At 35.5% G+C, this 23,632-nt stretch overlaps 1 protein-coding gene across 2 annotated transcripts in view; it reads right to left on the reverse strand.

Annotated features, from left to right (window-relative positions):
- LOC149788930 (uncharacterized) overlaps positions 1–23,632 on the reverse strand; it is a 53,053-nt gene that overhangs the window by 19,094 nt on the left and 10,327 nt on the right. For both annotated transcript variants that reach the window (XM_089975069.1, XM_089975068.1), the window contains exons 3-7: positions 19,119–19,219; positions 18,114–18,210; positions 13,117–13,224; positions 6,319–6,456; positions 1,722–2,162 (exon numbers count right to left, since the gene is read on the reverse strand). In XM_089975069.1, the coding sequence (XP_089831195.1) occupies positions 1,722–2,162; positions 6,319–6,456; positions 13,117–13,224; positions 18,114–18,210; positions 19,119–19,219 (885 nt within the window). The remainder of the gene's footprint in view (positions 1–1,721; positions 2,163–6,318; positions 6,457–13,116; positions 13,225–18,113; positions 18,211–19,118; positions 19,220–23,632) is intronic.

The raw sequence follows: 23,632 nt of genomic DNA on the forward strand, positions 1-23,632 counted from the left end.
GTGAACTTAAAATCCCTAAATTGACTCTCAGAAGTTAGCTCAAGGATGAGCAGAAGTTTCACTATTACTAGCAATGAAATCACACCATCAACATTTAATTAAATCTAACAATTAAATGAAATTTGAGTTTTTGGCTCTGAAGGTTATTGTTTCATGAACTAAATGTCCATAGTTTTTTGAGAAAAGGAAATCTTGTTTTGTTATGAATCACCAATAACCACTTGAATATGTACACAGTCACAGTCAAAAGATGTGATATAATACAGTTTCCACAGGTATATGTGGTGTGTGTTGAAACCTCTTGGCATAATGATTTTAACAATCTTTCAGACAATGGTTATCTCAAAAATAAAGATGATTTACACAGAAAAGTGAACAACTTCATTAAATTTTTTTATTTTATTTACATTCTTCATAATCTTAAATATGTATTAAACAAATAAATAACTCCCCCTTCTAATTGTCAATGTCCAGCTGGGATGGCATTCCCATCTTAACTTTTATGAGGTCCCTAAGCAAATCATACTTCAGCCCATGTTTTTGGACTCCATTGTATGCAAGTTATCAAGGAAGATGTGTACTCTTGCAGCTTTCATTGGACTGCATTGAAACTTATTATAATCAGTAGAAGATGTAAATGCATGTTGACCAATCATTGTTGTCACTTTATTTTCATTTGAGTTAAGCACATTGTAATGTATATTTAATGTATATTTGTTAGGTTTATCCATGTTTATATGTTATGCATAATTGTAATTTGGTCTTCACCTTGTCCAAAATCAAGTTCATTGTATACCTGTAACTTGTATTTTGGTAAACAAATAATACATTTTGGCTAATATTTTCTCCATGTGTGTGGGTTAAATATTAGGATCATTATCTTAGTCTAAATCTGGGACACTGGAATTCCCCCAAAGAATAACCTGTTGTACCTGATGTTTACTACATTCTTTATTATACTTTTAGTAACAGATTTTACCTTGTAAACAACTCAAAATGTTCTAGAATGGAAAATGCAACTAAATAAACATAGTATTTTCAGAAAATACTAATTCTGACATAGGTCAGGTAGAGGGGTTTATATTTATTTACTTGAGAAATTACTCATTCTTGCTTTAACATCTTGTAGCAGATTCAATCTTATTGTTGTGTTCAAAATTTCATCTGGATGGAATTATTTATTCAAATTATTATTCACTGAAAATATACAAAGTGCTCTTCAATAATATTTTTCAATAGAAACACCAGCTTGGAAATACAGTGAATTCAGAAGAGGACATCTTGGATTATATTATTGTGAGTCATCAAAAGACTTGGCAAAGCAACATGTCACAGCCTACTAAAGACACATCAACATTTTCAGTTTTGGACCTTGTTTCAAACACCACTGGAATTTAATTAGAACTTTATTCATTAGAATTGGTGATAAAACTCTCTGAATTATTTGGAATTGATTTTGCATTACTGTAAGTTTTTTTTAATTTTCACTTTATATCTAAGGGAAATAAAAAAAATTAATTTTACAAAACTTGTTCATTTGCATTCTTTTCTCTTACTTAGTTTAAAACCATAGAGTCATAACAACATCTGTAACTATATTCTCGTCTTCATCATTGGGGTATGGAAGTTTGAAAGTGGGGTATCTTTATGTGAGCAAATTATTCAACATTCCTCCAGTTGATTTATTTATTCATTCATTCATTAAATATTGACTGACTGACCTTGGGGAACATTCCTGTAAGGGTTTTTACGACCAGTGCCAGGACATCCATGGCTTGGGCTTCTGTCTGTTGATTGGCTTTTAGAGTTTTCTCCTTATCCTCATCTGTAAAAACCATTTCAACCTGAGATGATGTTAATGTTTTCTTCCAGTCAGTGTTCTTCATAGTCTTATATTTGTCATTTTGTGCAGCTTTATATTTATCTGCTGATATAGTTGCCAGTGCATCATCATCTTCATACTTAGAGATCCTGCGCTTCTCTTCTGACTTAGGTTTGAAGCGTTCTTGGTGTTCTTTTAGAGACAGGGAGACCAACAGATCTGCAACATGAAAGTCTAGATCTAGATCCTTTTCAGCAGATTCCCCCATAATGATGGCTCCCCACTGATTTCTTCCACCACCTTTGGCTCCTACAGTGGCTTGTTTTGGTGGAGCAGTTGGCTACAGAAAAAGAAAAAGAGACCAGGGAATAAAGCATGAACTTATGTTTGTTTTCTTTGAACTAAGTATAAATTAACAATATTCTTGATGTAAGAGCAACATAAGTAATCTACTTGTAATATTTTATCTTGATTTCATCAACTTTTTAAACCAAATTATTAGGAAAAATGCTGATATTTATGTTGATTCTCATGAATTCTTTAATGTTCTAACAACAAACAAGAAAATGTGACAATTGCAAATTTATTTACTCTATTTTATGGTGGCCAGATAAAAGTCTGTCAGGTGAGTGGGTCATAGATACTTTTTAATGTATTACCTGGTAAGTATAATCTTTATAACATTTATATTTTTTAAATTCAAATTTCAGAAAGTTTCAGAACTTAATTAAATGTATTATGTGAATAACCATGATTTTGTTTTCATGGAGAAAAATGCCAAATAAATGGTTATGCTAATTTAGATGGCAAGAATTCTCAAATCTGAGAGAAAAATTCTTTTCCCAGTTTAGGTATGGTAACCCTACATCTGTAAAAAGAAAAGAAAATAAATAAATAACACCACTCAAAGGTGAATATTCACCAGCTAAGGCCCTTAACATTATGGTACCATTTGATTTGACCAAAGTGTGCTTAATTAGTTTATAGCAAATGGGTCACCACCATATTAACTGAGCCACAATATGTTGATACTAATGAACTGGTTGTGAATTATATTTTTACAAACTAAGCAATATTTGCTTTTCTAACCACATTGTTTCTTTGGCTATAACATATACTGATTCCAATCAAGAGTAATCTGATTCTGACAAAAAAAAAATCAAGAGACAATGAATTGTAAGAAGAGAGAGAGAAGACTAATAAATAACGAAGCTAAATGTTTCCCTCACAGACTACTCAAATGTTGTCCAAATCCATTTTTGCAGTTCTAAGAGAATTGGACAGCATGATACCTGGTGTCCCTCCTGTATTTTAAGTATTTGTTTTATATGACAGCTAAGCTAGTGGGGGAGAGGGGATAATTAGTAACTTAAGGATTAGTAACTTATCAAGACACTGATGGCAATGTTTTACAATCATAACTATGGTGATCATTCTTTTAATTCATCTGGTTCCCACAAGTGCTGGCCATCTGATTCCCCATGAATGGTACCATGTTCTTGGAAATGAGAGCAGGGGGATTCATGAGTGATACTGATCCAGGTTGTTGTAACTACACGTAGATGGGTTCACCAATAGTAAATACATTTGCTGATTTTGCCTGCCAATTGCTAAAGCAGTGAGGAGGCATAACTTGTATGAGGTAAACTAATTAAGCCCCTGAGAGCAGTTCAAATGGTGTCTTGTTTAGCCAGGTAAATACCCATAATAAATACCACTTGGGCAAGGATATATCATCATTGGCCATGTGAAATCTAAAGGAACAGAAGATCAGATAGGTCTATGCTTTGTTTGATATAACACAGTGTGCAAGACTGGATTAATTGTCATTGGTGCTAAATGTTTCTCATTGAAGAGCCATAAAAAGTTAGCCATTGAGGTAGGGATGCCTATATTAGTATAAAGTGCTCTGCTGTGCTCCGCTGAGATTATATTACATTGCTTTTGTGCACCTCTAATGTGTTTGGCCATCTAATGTGAGGGATTCTCCACCATTTACTGTGAGAACTGTTTATTCTTAAGGGTGTATTTAATAAGATACTGATGTGCAGGTTCAGCAACTCTGAGCTGGGATGAAACACCTGCCATTGTGGTTACTTAACACAGATGAGGGAATTTTTTCACTTCTTGATGATTCTGATGCAGGATTGATGAGGTTGGTTCAAGATTTTCCATCTGAGTGGAGCAATCAGGATGAGCATACACTCATATTCTTTTGATTCCTGTATGACCTTCAGAACCTGAGGTTCTGGAGAAGTGTATACCTCTGGTGATTCCAATCTACAGAAAGAATTTAGATTATCCAGGCCATTTGGATCCAGGACTAAGACAAAGGTTGGAATTTCAGCATCCCACCTTGTCACTAATCGGTCCATCATAAGTCGATCCTATCAAGTATCTAATCAGTGAAAACTTAAGAATGAAGATGCCAAAATGTTTGCTAGTTCCTTCTTGCAGGACAAAGAGTCTGCCAATACATCAGCCATCCTAGGATAGGTGAAACTAAACTTGGATTTGTCATTGAGGACATCAGTTTAGAAAATAAAATACCAAACAAGAAAACAAAAGATTTGGGAACTTGGTTCCGCTTTGCTGTTTGAGAATCACCACAGTGGAGTTGTTGGACAGAACGAGAACTCCATTACCAGGTTCACCAGCCACCATTCAAAAGCTTTCAAATCAATTTTATTCGAGGATGTTGATACGTCAATAATATCAATTCTGAGGAGGCCACACTCCTCTGGCATCCCAAAATGATAGAAGATGTGCTCCCCCAGTCATCTGTATTCGAGTTCATAGTGATCGTGATCATCGGAGGTTGTACATGCAGAGGTATTTTCAACACGATTCCAGGGTGGTCCACATGTAGGCATGGTAAATCTTCAACATTCGGCAGTGAAAGATTTTGCCTTCACTCTGATGGGATCTGTGATAAGGGGGTGGGGTAGGTAATAGATTATATTATTATCATTTCTCGTGGAATGCTGGCAAACATGATCGACCTCCCTTTGATTCTTCCAATGAGTTTGGGAGAACTGTGATTTTAGATGGTTGTAAATATGATAGGCCTGCTTCCCAGTGAACTGCACTCTAGGGACATCCCTGCGACCATTCTGTTGGTTGCCTTGCAAATCCTTACACTATAGCCAAGACTGTGAGGGATGGGAAGAAGGCATCCTTGGTGACTTATTGCGAATTCTCTCAACCTGATCATTAAAGAAGGGATTAAATGATGAAGGTTGCAAGCCTAGCTTGGCCTATGATGGTCTCTAAGAAAGGTGGAGGTAGAGAGCATTGCATCTTGTTCCACCTGTTGTAAATTCATAGCTGCTTTTATGTTTGGCCTCTATGTTATGAAGAGGACCATTTTGTAAACATGCTTCCTTGTATTCTGCTGAGATTTGGGGTGCTCTGCCTATTGAAGACTGCCATAGATATTATATGCAACATTGATCCCACGGTGATGACATTACAAATCAACTCATGGGTATCCAGATAGAGAACGGAGAAGGCATCTGGGAGAAAAAAATGTTGTAGATTCTTGGAACTTATTATTGATGATGCAAGCATTCCAAAAATGTTAGAAATTTGAAAGTTTGTGGAAGCAACTGAAAGTAGATTCTTCTGTAGACAATATTTGTCCTAAAGAAACTTTGTCGCTGCCACTTTTCTATCTGACTACAAATTTTAAGGTTATTGTCACACAAGTATAAAAAGGCAGTGTCTAAAGAAAAAATTATTTAGACACATGCCCAAGGCAAGTGGTTTTAAATAAATTACTTGCTCAAACACTAGCTCCACTTGCTCCCAATGTGTCCATTCCCATTAATTTACCATGTATTTCGGGATTTGAGTACCAGTAGTTTCACTGTCTGACCATCTACATGAATACCTCAGAAATCTATATATGACACTAATCACCTGATGTCGGAACTGAAGACCTAGCAGGTGATATCAGAAAAGAGGATGACAGAACTCCTATGGGAGTGGGTGTATAATTTCTCCAGTCCAAACCTGCATGGCAGAATTTTACTCATCACAGTAAAAATCTAATAATGATGAGGGAACTAGAGGGCTAGTTTTCGTCGGTTTTTGAATTTGGGATTAAGGTAGTGAAGCTGATGTCTCTTGTGCTACCTGCGAAGTAGTTGGTGAAAATTTTTATGACGGCTGTGCTGCAAACTACATATGCAGCATGTTATAAATTAAATCCCCTTACTTCTAAGGTGTTGCTAAGTAGAGGCTCCCTTTGGGTGGCAGAGGTTTGAAGGCGAGTGAAGAGACATATCTTTGGAACTTATGCATGGACATCATACTCCAGAAGTGACTACAGGTACTATGCTGGTTAGATTGATCCATAAAAGTGCCTACATAAAAGTCCAATTAACTGAGTGTAAGCTTATGTAATTGAACAGATAACATTTTTGAACATCTTAACATTTTCACGGCATCTGAAAACCAAACAACATAGATGATATTGATCCGCCACCACTTACTCTTGTGGGTTCAATGTTTTTGAAAAGGGCACCTTGCACAATTTGAGCTGCAGTTGGTCGATCCTCAGGGTCCTTGCTCAACATTGCGGTGATCAGACCCACCAGACCTTTAGAGTATCCAACTGGCATTTTGGGAAGCTAGATTTAAAAGAAATTTTTTTAGACATTAAGAATTTTATCTCTGAAAAGCAAAGATGATATTTCATGAAAACAGGAACTGGAATTTTTCATAGAAGAGATAAAATGGTTTGTGCACTACTGAAGGAAACTGATGACCTTGAGGTCTCAGCATTGTATGTAAATATTAAAGACACAAATGACAAAAGGTCCAGCTATTACTTATGTGCTCTCGTCCAAATTAAAGCACTTCAGATTGTTCACTTCAGTTAATCAAGTTACAATTGACAAAAGTATTTATTGTTCAACCAGAGCTGCAGTAGACGGCTTAGTGGTTAGAGTGTCAGACAGTGCTTTGAATCCAGCTATTAAATCAGCTGCCATTGCAAGTCCCTGGGCAAGTCACTTTACTACTGCAAATTTAAGCTACAGACTTATGTTTACAACAATTACCAGTAGGCCACAGAAGACTTCAAACTTTAACCAATTTTATGATTTTGCTATTATAGGTTGTATCTCATACCGGATAAGAGTAAGTTATAAATAACTTTGTAAATCAATTGATAAAAAAGTTTAATATTAAAAAAGAAACCAATTTAATGATTCATCCATTATACTTACCAGATCATAATACCATAGAAGTATTACCATTACTTTGCAAATCTAGCCTTTCCAGCTAAATTTTTATCAATGGGAACTAAATGTGACAGTGAGAGAGTGATCTTCCTTTGATACTGGGATTGATGTCAAATCATGTCCATGATTAAGTTACTACTGGAGATGAATGCATGCTCTCCTAGTAGTGTGTAACTGTGGGGAGGGTGTATCCATATTATGAAGGGTAAGTATTATCGATGAAACATACTTTACTAGCAAACTGTTTCTTCTTTAGATATGTTACCCAATCATAATAACTTAAGTCAGTAAGTAAGAGGTGGAGGAAGTTAAATCTCCTTACAATGGATAGAAGACACTCTCTGGTCCCCTAAGGAATGTGTGGCAGCTTCTAAATGAAGAATATGGCTGGAAAATAGTCTCCTTAAACCGAGACACAGCAACTGGAAAAAGGAAAACCTTTCCTCTCTCAAATCCAACAGTAGTCATAATGCATCCTTAAGAATCTGCAGAACGACATGGGAAGGTAGTTTGTTGTACTGCACAGATAGGTTCCACCACCTGGACTAATTGAGTCTTCTGGGGTGGAATATCCCTGAGGATGAACCAAGGGAACATTGACTCGAAACTCCATCCTATGTATAATGTCAGCTAGGGAAAACTTTCACTCAGATATTCACTTGTTGAGACTGCCATAACTTCATGAGCCAAAAAGCGTAACAAGTTTATATGATTTGTCATTAATTCTCCATATGCAGAATGAATAACCCATCTTATTCAGGATGATAGACCAGACCCTGTGCTGAGATATCATCCATTCCCTCTCTCAGAGGTATGAATAGATATCCCTCGTCACACTAGCTCAGTTTTTTCAGTAACCACTTACGAGCTCACACTGGGTAAAGTAGAAAACCTGAGTTGAAGGGTCCAAGCTAGAAGGAGGTTTCACCACAAAAGACTATGCGTGGGAGACTATTCTAGGCAATCAAAGCACAGGATGTCATGAGTGACAATAATCCATCCCACTGAAACTGTTAGTCGTTGTGGTCAAATGTATTCCACAGATGCTGTAGCTAACAGGATTAGGATGCAGGTCTTACAAGAGGTGAATCAGTGAAGTTCTCAAGAGCATTTCAAATGGTGATTTATTCAGTTAGGTTAGCACCCATGATAGATTCCACTAAGGACACAGAGACTGCACCTTTGGGTGTGTGAAATCAAAATCTGACAGAAGATTGGTGAGGTTTTTTTGTTTTGTTCTATATCCTCTGCTATGATGCAGTGTGTCAGAGAATGTGGAACAGTAAACCTTTATTGTGACTGGAAATAACGGGTTCTCTTCAAAGAGTCAAAGTAGGAAGTTAGGTATTTGAGGTATTGATGCCTTAAGTGGAGAAATGTGTTCATGCTCAAAACAGTGTACAAATTTTCCACTTCCCCTTGAAGGCTTTTGTGAGAACTGTTTCTTTTTGAGGACATCAATAATACATCCATACATACAGGTTAAACAGCACTGGATTCAGGTAAAACACCTGTCATCATGGTTGATTGAGCAGATGCATGAATAATTATATTATCCTCTGCATTTTTCACTGCTAGATTTATTAAGTCATTTATAAACAATTTATCCAACCTGAGTGAAGGAATCAGAACAATGCAACACTCTGATTCTCTTGCTGCTTGTAGCAACTTGGAATCCGAGGCGTTGGGGTATAAAAGTACTATCCAAGCCATTCTAATCTGTTATTGATGATAGAAAATTCCAAATAAGAATGGAGAGATCTGGTGATTTGGTCCCCCCTTGCTCTCTGACATAAATCAAAGCAATGGTTTGTCAGGTAAGATGAGAATGATCTTTCCATGTAGCTTCTCTTGCCACCAATGAAATGCTTTCACTATGGCTTTCGTCTATAATGATAGGCAAATAGACAATCATGAATGAGTCACTGTCCTCTTGGAATGATGGAAAGAAATGTGTATCCAAGCCCACTTTGCTTGTGTCCATACAAGTCATCAACTTTTGAGGTTGTACCTGCAAGGGTACACCCAATGTAAGCCAAGTGATGTTTTCCCATTTCCTGACATGGAACATCATTTGCATGGAGACAGGTGTTGTTTGTTACAAGGAGCAAAGTTTTGGCCTTCAGTTGGACAACAGTATTATTTATAATGGCCTCACAAAAAGGCGAACTAGGACAATGAGGTCTACTGCCACACAGAATAACCCAAGCAGATGAAGGAAATTCTCTGAGACTGCTCTGTGTCATTTTTAATGTGCAATTTGGAATTTAGGACCAGGAACATTCTTGAATATAAACTCTGTCTTTTAAGGTGTGAATGATCTCTACCATTTCTGAAGAAGCTCAACATATAGCCTACTGCTGCAACATTCTTGACCAACTGATTTGTGTTATTAAAGAATATCCAGTCCATCCATAATGATGAGTTTTACATTTTTAGGGCTGAAGTTCTCTGTCTACTGCTGTGGTGTCTGTGTGGAACACTGTAATGTTTTATAGAATCTATGAACAAAATGTGATTGCAGGCATTGCTGTGCAAAGACACTAGGGTCCTGCAATTGTCTTTGTAATCAACCCACTAAATCAGCTACTCAGCCAGACTGTGGTATGAATTTGAATGCCACTTCATCTTTCTTGATTTTCAAGTCAACACATGCTGGATTTCTGGGACAAGGTGAAGACAGAGAAACACTAAGACATCAACAAGCAAAAACCTTTCAAAGTCGATGCTCTAAAGACCAAGTCTTTTCTAGATATTGTTAGGTATAGCAAGGACAATGGAGTTTGTGAGCATCATCTCTAGCAGAATGCTGTCAGGCTAACTTCTACTGCACGATCTGAGATGGCACTAATGAAGACTGTCTAAAGTGGCAGATCAGTCTGATTTGGATATGTCAAATTCCAGGTGATCAAAAAGCACACCCTCCCTTAAAGAACACTTTCCATCTCATGTGGGTACTGGGGCACTAAACTGGATATAGACCACATAACCAGTCCTTTCTTGCATGGTGCAAGACAATATCTGAGTTGATTTAATGCCATCTTGTTTCTATGTAGTCGGTAGAGACAACTGGCCATTAAATGCTGTGGTATTAGGCCTATATATTCTGCCAAAAATGGTTTCGTAAGATTGAGGTGGTGAAGGTGGAACTATGGTTGAAGATGTCACAGAAAGTGGTATCTTGGATTGCTTCTTTTCCAACAGGTGCTCTGAAATGTGATACTCATCAAGCAGGAAATCATTCATTGAGGTGACTACAGCGTGAATATTAATGACATCCTTGTCTCGCACTCAGAGAACACTTCTGCGTTTACCCTTTCTGTTTTGATTGTGCTCTTTTTTCCAACAGGTGCTCTGAAATGTGATACTCATCAAGCAGGAAATCATTCATCGAGGTGACTACAGCGTGAATATTAATGACATCCTTGTCTCGCAGTCAGAGTACACTTCCGCGTTTACCCTTTCTGTTTTGATTGTGCTCCAAGTACTAAGGTCCAGCCTGCACATATATTACACATTCCCAGATTGATAACGCCTGCTATACATGTAACGTGGTTGTGATCTGCACATTTCCACTGTTTACATTGTTTGCATTTAGCCCTTTCCAAGGTCAAAATTTGCAACAAGAATTAGAGCAGACAATGACAGTTGAAGCCAGTAGTCCTGCTTTGTGAGCCCAAACAGTGGACTTTACTGGACTTCTGCACTATTTTGTGTGAACCTTCATGTGAAAATGGGTCCATGTGACAGCCTATGCAAGTAATAATAGAGAAGCACTGCTTTGAATAACTATGAAGTGGACCCTATCTACAAAGTATACGGTGTAAACTTTGCAAGAAAGGTCCCAACAGACTGCCTATACAGACAGAGCCACTGAAGCATTGCTTGTAATAACCAAAAAAGGAATGCTTTGTCTATACACTATCTATAGAAAACTGACCTGTATGCATCTCACTGAAGCAGAAATTATACAGTGAAATGCATGCTGTTGTTGTTGTTGTTGTTGTAGGGTTTAACGCCATTTTTGCAGCACACGATAGGCTATACATGGCGGCCAGTATTAACGGTGGAGGAAGAACCTAGGAAAACCTCAGAAAGAACCACCGACTCACGAGAAGCTACTGGCAAGCTTTCTCACATACCCACATTGGCTGAATCTGAGACTCTAACCCACAAAGAGGTGAGATGGCAGTGATCCGTAACGGAGAGCGCTTTAGACCACTCGGCCTCTCAGGGCCCCTGAAATGCATGCACCGTCAACATAAATAATCCCTGCAACCATGAGTTTTCTGAAGCACATAACACAACCCACACAACACAATAAAGTTATTCATTTTATGAATGTGCAAAGCTGAGAGGTTACATTAGCAATCCATGCAGATGAGGAGAGAAGGGTGCCTTTGTTTATGACAAATTTGTATTTTTACAATATATAAAAATACTTTGTGAAAGAAAAGAGCAAGAAAATATTGAATCTACAGATGGAATATAGTTCCCTGAAAAGAAAAACTCCTTCAGCTTGCTCTAAAGTTGAATATCTACCAAAATTTGGGAACACAGTTTACAAGGTATATCAACAGGAAAGAGCATACTGATGTACACATGAAATTTGTTGCCAATCCCTAGTTCAGTGGGAGATTATTCTGGCTGACTGCCACATATATAACCAGACAACATTTACACAGTACTAAATCAGCTCCCATAGTAAACCTATGCAAACACCATGATATTAAAAATTCAATAACTTAAAATTTCTGAGTGTTCAAGATCAAACCTATACTTATCAGTATAGATGAAACCTGGATGTCATCTTCTGTGTTGAGGAAAGTATATGAGTCATGGATTTTATGAACCTGCATGTGTTTGAACCATGTGCTTCCAATTCCATACCAAAGAGTCATGTGCTAATTTTAGTAATGTATGTTCCAATTCAAGACTGTTAAAGGACTGAAATTCCATCAATAAAACAATGTCTCTAAAAAAATTCTGTTACAACTAGGATAAGCTCTCAAAAGATTCTTTTTCCTAAAATATAACTTACATTATTAACCAATCCTGCTCAGCCAAACCCATATATACTCTATTTTAGGTTCAGCCCTTTCCAGGCTGGTTCCCATTTTTCCATATAATTAGTACCATGTGTCCTTTAGTCCCATAGCTAAATGTTTAAGCAAGGAGGGCTGGTTTGGCAAAGAAGTGATAGTCCTCCTATGATCTTATGATCGGGTAACATATTTGAAGAATCTGTTTTTGTTGATGTAGGGTTTGACGCCATTTTTCAGCACATGATAGGCTATACATGGTGGCCAGTATTAATGGTGGAGGAAGAACCTGGGAAAAACCTGAAAAGAACCACCGATGCACGAGAAGCTACTGGCAAGCTTTCTCACATACCCACATTAGCCGAATCAGAGACTCGAACCCACGCAGACAGAGGTGAGATGGCAGTGATCCGTAACGAAGAGTGCTTTAGACCACTCGGCCACTCAGGGCCCCTATTTGAAGAAGCAACAAATGTGTATAGTTAAATAGCAAAACTAATGCTATCAGTAAAATTATGAGTTTGGTGAAAATCTTAAATAAATTTTCAAACCTCCACCATGTTATAAATCATCTTTTCTTTATTTTCTCATTGCTTTTGACCAATAGCAGGACACCTAGCTGAGGCCTACCATGCCTGATTGCACAATGTTGGGGGAAAAAACAGGTCAGCTTGCTGGACCAGAAACTGATATGCCATCGTACAAGCTGTACTAAAATACAAGCTGAGAATACATATTAAAAGATGACCTTCAATACCATAAAACAAACTTAAGACTTAGCTCCAATATGAAGTTATCTTTTTTAAAGCAATACATGTACTGCTAACTTAAAGTCAATAAAATCTTAAAATTGTTGTGCAATAAAAGGAGATATTTTCCTTTGTAAATGAGAATGGCATGGCTAGCAAACAGCAGAACTATCCATTGAATTTATTACAGGTTCCTAACTACATACTTTCAAGAAGAGTTAGAAAAAGAGAGTGGGAAAACAAGACAGACTCACAGAACCATGAACAATTTTGAAGACAAGCTGCTGCATCAACATTGCCTCAAAGGGCCTCTCTAGGGTAGACATCTCATACACAATGACTCCTAGGGACCATATATCACTCTGAAATAGTACAGGATTGTATAAACATAGACATTTCTATCAGATATCAATAATACAGGAAATGTATTAACATAGACAGCTTTAGTCATCAATTGCAGTGGATACTATGAGTGTGGACTGTTTAATCAGATATTTAAAAACCAATGAGGCATCTCCTTGACTACACATTGTATTATACAGATCTCTCTCTCGATCTCTCTCATGTCAGGCTGGTATGGGAGCCAGCAAAATGACGTGTTATAAGTAAAGAAGCCTGTCACAGAGGCATGTTCAACCCACAATTTGCCTAAATTTATATAAAATCACAAATAATGTATTAACAATCATTGGATATCATTCACTTGGCTGGTCCAAACCATAAATTAACAATTACTGGACCACATCCACATGGCTGCTACAAACAACAACCTAACAATTACGTACTACTTCCACATGGCTGCTACAAACAACAACCTAACAATTACGTACTACTTCCACATGGCTGCTACAAACAACAACCTAACAATTATGGAACTACTTCCACATGGCTGCTACAAACAACAACCTAACAATTACTGGACTACTTCCACATGGCTGCTACAAACAACAACCTAACAATTACTGGACTACTTCCACATGGCTGCTACAAACCACAACCTAACAATTACTGGACTACTTCCACATGGCTGCTACAAACAACAACCTAACAATTACTGGACTACTTCCACATGGCTGCTACAAACAACAACCTAACAATTACTGGACTACTTCCACATGGCTGCTACAAACCACAACCTAACAATTACTGGATTACTTCCATATGGTTGCTACAAACAACAACCTAACAATTAGTAGACCACTGTTGATGCACATGGCTACAACAAACCACAAACTAACAACTATGCAAAAACGTCAACATGGTTGCTACAAACCACAACCAAACTATTATGATACCCTTTCCACATGGCTGCTACAAACCACCCTAAGTATAATATAGAAATCCTAAATCATGCTTGTGCAAGCATGTGATAGCTCATGGCAAACTCGGGCTAAACTTATTATGATCTTAATTGTAGCAAGCAGACTATATAGTAAGCTCGAAGAAGCTCGTATAAGAAATTTGGCGACATCGAAGTACAGTTGCTTAAGCGATCTTGATAGCAAACCCTGACAATAATTCATTGAGAAAACTGGATATATAATGATAGTGAGAAATTTGCCACATTTTTTTGTCTAAATATCATTAATTTGCATATAATGCCTTTACACGTTTGGAAAGGTGTTCAAATTACCTGTCTATTATTTTATTTTGGCTTTTTATTGTATTGGTACATTAATCATAGGGAATTATGCAGGAGCACTGTGGATTCTGTGATATATTTGCAAGTTTTCGACAATTTACACCTATGTAACTGCATGTATTTTTTGGTATCTAATGAATATTAATGAATTCATAATCCACAAACTGATCAATGAATAACTTTATGTAATGTAAACATTGATACAATCTCACATTAATAACACGTTATGACTGATTTAAAGTTTAGTAGCATTTTGCTGACAAAAATCAACAATTTAATAAAATGAATTCATATGCCAGTATTTTATTCACAATGTTAACATCCATACAAACATAACAAAGTTTTATGCAATGTCCATAAAATCAATTTTAACAAGCAAAATTGAATTCATATAAATGATATTGAAAAGCTGAATGTATAAAGAACAGCAGTATGTCAACCAACCAAATCAATATCAAATTACATTCTACCGGTAATTGTCATGTATATAGAACAAAACTTATTATTCCTAGTGAAAACATGACTGAAATTTCAGTAAACTCTGAAAAATTTCAATGAAATTTGCTGAAATGTCCTAATTTCTCCAAAAAAATTGTATTTCACCAAATTTCACATCAACACTTCCAGCATTGGATTATTTATTCGGGACTACCTCTAAAGTTTATTCAGAACTTTAATCATTATGACTTGTGTTCAAAATTCTATGATTATTTGGGATTTATTTCGCAATACCATAAGTTCCTTTTTTTACATTTTTACTTTGCATTCTAGGCAAGTATATTATTTGTTGAATTTTAGAAAGCTTGTTGCTTTTCACTCTTTTATAGTACTTATTTTAAGACCATAAAGTCATAATACTGGTTTTAATGTATTAAATCATATTTATATTAGAATTATCATTCTTCACATTGACTATATGCATGTCTGCCAACCACAAGATGGCAAATGTACAGTCTACCAGATTTCTGTCTTAATTATACTAATCTGAAGACCAAGTTAACTTTGATTTTCAACGTCAAACTTTTCACTGTGACGGATCATAAGGTCGACTCAAAAAATCTTGCAATGAGCATGGTAAAAATGTCTGACAAGCTGTGATGCATATGCTGCATATTCTTCTTTACATTTTAGCAGTGTTATTAATCTCTTGTTTGTTTAAAGTGACAGGATTCAGTTCAAAATAATCTCTACTCTAACATCTTCACAGCTACTGAACATTCAAGATCAACATCAACAGAGCTCAAATCACTTGATAATTATGTCAACTTGTTAACTTTTGGCCTGGTTCCAGTGCAACTATTTGACCAAATATATATTGTTGTTGTTTTGGGGTTTAACGATATTTCTGGTGGAGGAAGAACCTGGGAGCAGCTTTCTCAAAGAACCACATTGGCAGAGACAGAAACTTGAATCCACGCAGAGGCAAGCACTTTAGACCACTTGTCCACCAGGGGGCCCCAAATATAATGCATTTGAGTATGAAATCAAAGCAACCAGTCTGTTCTTCAGGAATCCCATAATGATTATGCCAAAAATCATAATGGTTGACAGATATGTATTAAGAGGCTATTATACAGTAATCTGTACAATATAGCTTTTTATTGTAGGAAGTTAATGTTGTTTTGCAAAACCTGTATTGGACATGGCTCTGTAGGCATTGAGTCCAATAGAGATTTTACACTACTGTATAGACAAGTAAAATACAATTCCATACAATGCATTGGCTTCCTTAATTCTAGCCAGACACTAAGATATATCTCAGACATGTCACGATAGTCCAAATAAGTATAAATGCTGGGCTTGAACTTTCATATGGTATCTTGTGTACGATTTTGAATCTGAACAAATAAAGTCAAAGTATAAACATGCTAGAAACTCATACACTGTGAAAGACAAGCTAACCATCATGGCCTATGCAGGAGCACTTGGTAAAGATCCGATGGGAAAATGAGTTCCATGTAGGAGTGTCTTCTCTAAGGGAGTAGAGAAGAATGAAAGATCGATTATTGAAAGTGAGGATAACGAACAGGAATCTGACTGATTTCATTTCATTTCACACCAAACTCCACCAACAAGGCAAATCTTAAAGCAACCATTTAATGGGTCAACTAAAAAAATTGGATATCCTTTCAAATTATCCATTTGTATTTGTGAGGCTACAGTTTTATGTTATTTATTTGCTCACATTACATTTAAAATTCGATTTTAAAAAAATTGTACCTTTGTTATTCACAGGTTTCAACTTAATGGCATTATTGTGTTCCAGTTTAATCAGTTCCAATTTAATCATTGAAAACTTTATTTTTTGAAGCAGTATTATTATGATATATGCGTGCTACCATACAAAAGTTAGGCAAATACTGCAATAAACAGAAAGCTGGTTCAGCTGCCATATCCAGTTTTATTTCCATTTATGGCATTGATTCAGAGAGGTCTTTTTGTAATGGGTAGAGTCCAAATCATAGAAACTTTATAATTTGTAACCATGCAGCAATAACAAAATAAATTTAATAAGTACTGACGACAACATTAAGAACCAAATAATACAGCATTCTGGGTCATTATATCACAAGAACAGAAGTTCATCTTGTCATTATGGTTTGAAAATCTGGGTGCAGGTTGTAAATACCAAAATATATGATATTTTAAAACAGCAAGCATTTCCTTGTTGACTATGGGATGCACTACTTCACTGCAGGAATATATACCTAATTCAACAACTTCCTCTGCGATTTTTAAAGCCTCACTCTATAATATAAATAAGCAGATAAAATGAGGTTGCAGGCTAGATCTAGCCCGCAGGGCATAGGCTGCATGTTCCAGTTAAAGGACATCACATGATATCATATCATGTACTAAAATCTGTTATAGTCCAATAAATCAGACTCCCAAATCTGTGTCGATACTGATAGACTATTTGTGGGTCCAAGAGATCATTCCTCAGTATCAGCACAGATTTGGGGGTCCAATTTATCTGACTAAATCTATTACTGCCAGCTCCCTTGGGAGCCATCCTCCTATAGTGTTTTCTAGTGGAATGTTATATTAGTGCACAAGCACTAACCACCACTTTAGGAGAATGGTTTCCCGGAGAGGAGAAGACGATAATATTGTCGACCATCCTAACTTCATGCCGGTCATTGTTTTGTGCCCCATGTTTTTTGCGACTTTAAGCTTACGCTTTTAGATCCTGACATTATCATCTGGTCTATACCTTTGTTAACAGTGACAGTAAGTGCTGATTAAGAAATATTTAATGAAATAAAATTTAACTACATACTACAATTTAAATGAAAGAAAACAAAATGGAAATATCTAATTTAACTAGCGTCATATTTGCCACAAGTTTCAAGTCAGGGCCACTATTCACATGTCAGTTTTCTTTGCCTTTTTATTAGTGGGGAAAACCCACATATTCTATTTTTGAGACGACAAAGAGAACGCAAAAGCTTGGTTACTATAACATGCACTTCTTATATCATGTTAGAAATAATGAATCTTCAAATACAAATAACTTCGTCTTAAATCACTCTCTCAAAATTACATAACTGGTGAGCGCCCCCATAAGGAAAAAATAGTTAAATGCCTTGAGATATACCTTATACATACCTTGCTATCATAGGGCTTGCAAGAAAATATCTCTGGACTCATATAATATGGACTTCCACAGAATGTTACAGCCTTGGCATTGGGGTTCTCTAGAACTCTGGAATAGCACAAAATGTAATTTTACAGCTCTGTTTACCGTCTATACTCACTTATCAGATGGGTCCAATTGCAAACTGCAGAAAAAAGATCTGGGTCTGTGCAGTTTGTAAGGAGTAATCAGTAGAGCAAATAAGATAGACCCTGATCTGTAGGAACATTATGCTACAGCAAAGCAGGAACTATGTTGTTTGCAGTTGGAAACAAGTACAAATAGTACATATAATTGAGCAGTTGATTTAAATGAAATTTCATAATGTGTATAAGAAGAAAATGAAGAAGGAAGACAAAGTTCAAAAGGTAATATATGGTCACTGTTTGACATAAATTTTCGCTTTTATGTGTCTTATTTTTTAAAGAAGTACTTTTATCTTAATCACACATGAAGTACATGACTAAGTGCATTGTTGTATTATCAGTGTGACTGTACAATTTAGGCCAAGCTAACATGTTCTAACACATACTAGCAAATCTCATTATTTTTCTTTATGGGGGTGTGTGTGATGTTTTTTGTTGTTGTTGTTATTTATTATTTTTACCGAATAGTTTCACTTTAATCCTTCACTTTAATCCTACACAACACACGTGCATCCCTTTTGACTTGTAAATGGATGTTTTACACCAAGCTGATATGTTCTGCAAGAACTAATAACTAGTAAGTAAATCGACACCCTAGGCCTAGCTGATATGTTCTGCAGTAACTTTTGTAACTGCATAAACTATTATGGTGAAGATAGTGTACACTACAAAGAATACAAAATATTAAGCTGTTTAAAGATTTTAATGAACAAGCAAGGCACAAATGACAGGAACTATTTCCGCAGAACATGAATACACGAGTAAATGAGCGTGCAATCATACTAGAAGCTAATTGTATTTAGGACCTAATAACAAAAGTATTGTACATACTTTGTCAAACCCATATCCCCCAGTCTAACATCATAGTTGGCATCAAAGAAAATATTAGGGCTCTTCAAATCTCTGTGGAGAGCATTTAATCCATGCAGATACTGAAAATAGTACAACATAAGAAATTATTGAAATATATTAGAAAATCAGTATTTTTAATATTATATGGAAGTCCCATTCAAGCAACAAAGTACGTTTTGTATATAAAAACTGCTGTGTGCATATTGTTCTAAATATGACTACATGCATCTACGTAGAGACATAAAAGAACACTTATATTAGATATACTCTGTATATATCATTTTTTGGAGCAAATATGGAAGAAAGACATTTCTCACACAAATTGATGAAGCTCACTCCATACGTATATGCAAATTTATGATTATAACCATCCCACTGCTTGTCTCTAGTTCACTAGACTACCTTCAATGTGGATTGCAGAACAAGATACTCTGCTGTAACATCAATGACCATTGGTTGTTGAGTGCATAGTTACCCAATCATGTTGCTCATTTTTTAATATGCTGTCAAGAATGTTTCATGTTAAGTATATGAACATGATGGTTTGTTGATTGTGCAATATAGAAATTGTTTTTAAAATATCATATGCTTACTGGAAGAAGGAATACACTTTGAAACCCTGCTGCAACACACTTCAATATAACATAGATTCAGATATAGCATGCTCATGGTGTGGCTCCTGAAATTCTGCAATAATTTCACCTATTTCTTGAAGTAGTATAATGTTTTAGTTTAAAAATAAATAATTAAAATTATAAAGTAATAATTTGGCAAGATGCATCATATTCTTGAAGAAAACATATCTTCTAGCTTAGTTTTGGAAAGATGCTTTGTAACCTGATGACTTTTAATCTAATTATTATTGAACTGTCACAAGAAAAGATAGTACGACTTCTTTGCATCAGTTTTCAATGCATCCTATGAACAATTTGCATGGTCCAGAGTAAACAACATACAAATGCTTCCTCAATCATCTGACATTCTCAACCAAGCACCAAATTATGTGGAGGTCCTAAAAGTTTTTCACCCTATTTTTTCAAATCAATTAATTTACCCACCTATCTAAGGGAAATAAGAGACCACCATTGCCTGTTCAATTAACCGTCATTTATTGCCTCAATTGTCAGTAGCAATGTTAGAAATTGCTACATCCCACACCCACCCACATCCCAGCTTAATCTTTTTGAATTTTAGAGTCTGAAATGCAAACAGCTGCTTCAAATCAATCATATATACAACCCACTGTAATGGTCAAGTTATATGTGTTTAGCTGGTACTGCTGTGGACGGACCATTGATTAGAACAGAACCATTTAGGTTGTAGAGGTGGAGTAATTTGCTTTTATAATCAAAGATTCAACCCCATGTTTTCATCTACTGTAGTGCAAAGTCCTAGTTATAAATAATATTGTAATCTATGTTTATTTATATATCTATCTTTTAGAAAACGATTCAACTGTTTTAGTGGAGATCACTCATTACCTATCAAATCGAATGATTCACTCCAATACTGGATCCAGGAAGTTATACACAACTGCTCAGGTTTTAATGTAAATTACAATACAATGTTAATACCTTTGACCTCCTGCTTGAATTTTCAGTTAAAGTATTTTTCAAGCCTAAATACAAGTTTCTTGTTAGAAACGTGGACTGTCTGATATTGGCATTTTTTCATTTTAAAAAATCAGAAAATAAGACACTCTGGACATTTCTCATCTGAAATACTTCAATCCTCCCCTATGTTATATACCCAAGAGCAGGATTGGGCAAGTTCCTCCAGGATCCGGGCCAGCAGATAAGTGAATTTTATAGCCACACCCTTTATCCCATAAGTCAAACCCCAAATATTTGTTGATATCGATGAACGATTTGTGGGTATGATATCACTGTTCATTAAAATGTGCAAGCTTCCTGCATGCAAATCTTTCTAGAACACATCTGTGTACAGTTAAGACATACTGGTAATTGGTAACAAACATATCTAGCGCGAAATTCAAAATAGCTACAGGACATAGGATTGTGTGCTATTCCACATGGATTTACAAGTCGTCAAACATAGGACTGGATCAGAAAATATTATGTACATATCGCCAACAGAATCCTCCATGGTCACTCTACAGCCACGAGAATTACCAGTAAGTGTATAAAATGTACACTGATGATTGTGTCTGCAAATATTTCTATGTTTTAACGACTAGATGAGAGCATCCCCTAAAACTTCAGTCAGTATCATTACAGATGTGGGGCTGATACTATCGGCCTACACACCCTATGATGTAAATTTTCAGACAAACCAGATCATGGACTGTACTTTGTCCACCCCAGTCTAGGTGTATACACATGAAACATTCTCATATGCTTACGGACTTTGATCAATTTAGCATACCGGTAGTATGGTAAAAGCACGAGAGCTTTGTGGCCCTCAACCATCATGTTATAGCAGAGTTTTACTGTACAAAGAATGGGTCTCAGTCTAACACTGAGGTTCTGATCTTAAAAAACCTGATGGCTATTGCTCAAAATAAATGATGGTACCATAAATATGACATGTTTGTTATTCTTGGCATAAAATAAGATGGGAATGTTTCAAGGTTTCTAATCAATTGTTAAATTTTATGTATTATCAAGATCATGGTCCATGAGAATAAACAATGAAATAATCAATAATGAAACGAAAATGTCTGATATGAGGTGTTAATTAATTGATTTTGACTTGTGTCATTAATTATACTAATTACATGATGAGTATCACATATAATATCATTGTTTACGATAAACCTAGTTTCTAAACCATGGAACCTCCCATTATATCGATATACCCTAAATCCTGACCATTAGGGGGTCAAGTATCCCCAGTGACAAAAGTGAGTGGAATGCAGATTAAAAATTCCTTTAATTCTGTAATACTAGAATTTGTACATGGATCCAACAAGAGATGATTTTCATTTGATAGAACAACACGTTATATGTTATATTTCTTCATATAACATTATGACATCATTGCCTTTTGATGTCATAATTTTAAGCTCTAGTGCCATAAAATTGAATAATCACATGATTCCTGTGATATTTCATCTTGTTGTAAAGTCTTTATTCATATTTCATGGTCATAACATCATTGACTTTCACATGACATCATAATGTTAAGTTCTTAACATCAAGTAGTTAAAATGGTTACTTACAGGTATTTACATAGTTCTAAAGCAATTAAACTGCATGTTTTTCTGAAAATCATCAGGTTTATGGTTCATAAAACGTTATGTTCACCTCAACAAAGGACCATACTGCTATTATAACATTTGTAAATTTCTAAAGCAAATTAAATAACAACCTTTAAATAATGTGAGACAGCAATTTATGGTAAATATGATGTATGAAACAGATAAACCTATTTTTTTCAACTCCACTTTGCATCCATCAAAATGAGGTTTACATGTGGTTCATACATTTATTAATTTCTTTGACAAAAGGTCAATAAAAATGTATTTTATTTTAAATTAGACAATTACTTACAGACATTTTTTTTAAATCATAACTTTCTATTGTATGAAGGATTATTTTCTTGCATTATGTCTGATTTTCTAATAATGAAAAATCAACTCTGAGTACACGAGATTTTCTAATATTGTTTAATATTAGCATATCAATTCTGAATATTATAAAAATCTTTTTCTGATATTGAGCATTGATTTTCTCCTATGGTAATAGAAAACGATTTTCTAATAATACAAACTACTTATTATTTGCATACAATGGAATGTTATAATAGTGAAACCAGAGTTTAGGAAAACGGCTCAAGACTTATTACACTATAGTTACGAGGTCCTTACAAAAGATGAAACTTAATACAGCTAGTCACGATACTATGAGGGAAAAAAATCAATATCTGATGCAATCATAAAATAGGAACACCGGAAAGAATGATGTTCATTCATATGATGTGCAAAAAATATAAGGAAACAAAGGTGTCATTTCTGCACGTATGAATGCTATTAAAAACAAAACATAATTCATACCAGTCTCAATTTTGGTAAACATCAAAATGATCCAATATTATTTAATATTCATGAATATTATCTACAGTAAATTTTTTCAGGGAGCTAAGAAATGGACTATATCATCTTAAGTCAATGAATACCAATTTCTGTCCCATTTATTGATGTTGTCAATATGAATGCCAATTTCTGTCCCATTTATTGATGTTGTCACTATGAATGCCAATTTCTGTCCCATTTATTGATGTCGTCAATATGAATGCCAATTTCTGTCCCATTTATTGATGTCGTCAATATGAAAGCCAATTTCTGTCCCATTTATTGATGTTGTCAATATGAATGCCAATTTCTGTCCCATTTATTGATGTCGTCACTATGAATGCCAATTTCTGTCCCATTTATTGATGTTGTCAGTATGAATGACACTTTCTGTCCCATTTATTGATGTTGTCACTGTGACAGACATAGTTTGTAATATAATTATTTTGGTCTTTTTTTA

The sequence above is a fragment of the Sinohyriopsis cumingii genome, chromosome 11 (genome assembly GCF_028554795.1).
Source record: "Sinohyriopsis cumingii isolate HCF-2022 chromosome 11, ASM2855479v2, whole genome shotgun sequence".
Lineage (NCBI taxonomy): Eukaryota > Metazoa > Mollusca > Bivalvia > Unionida > Unionidae > Sinohyriopsis > Sinohyriopsis cumingii.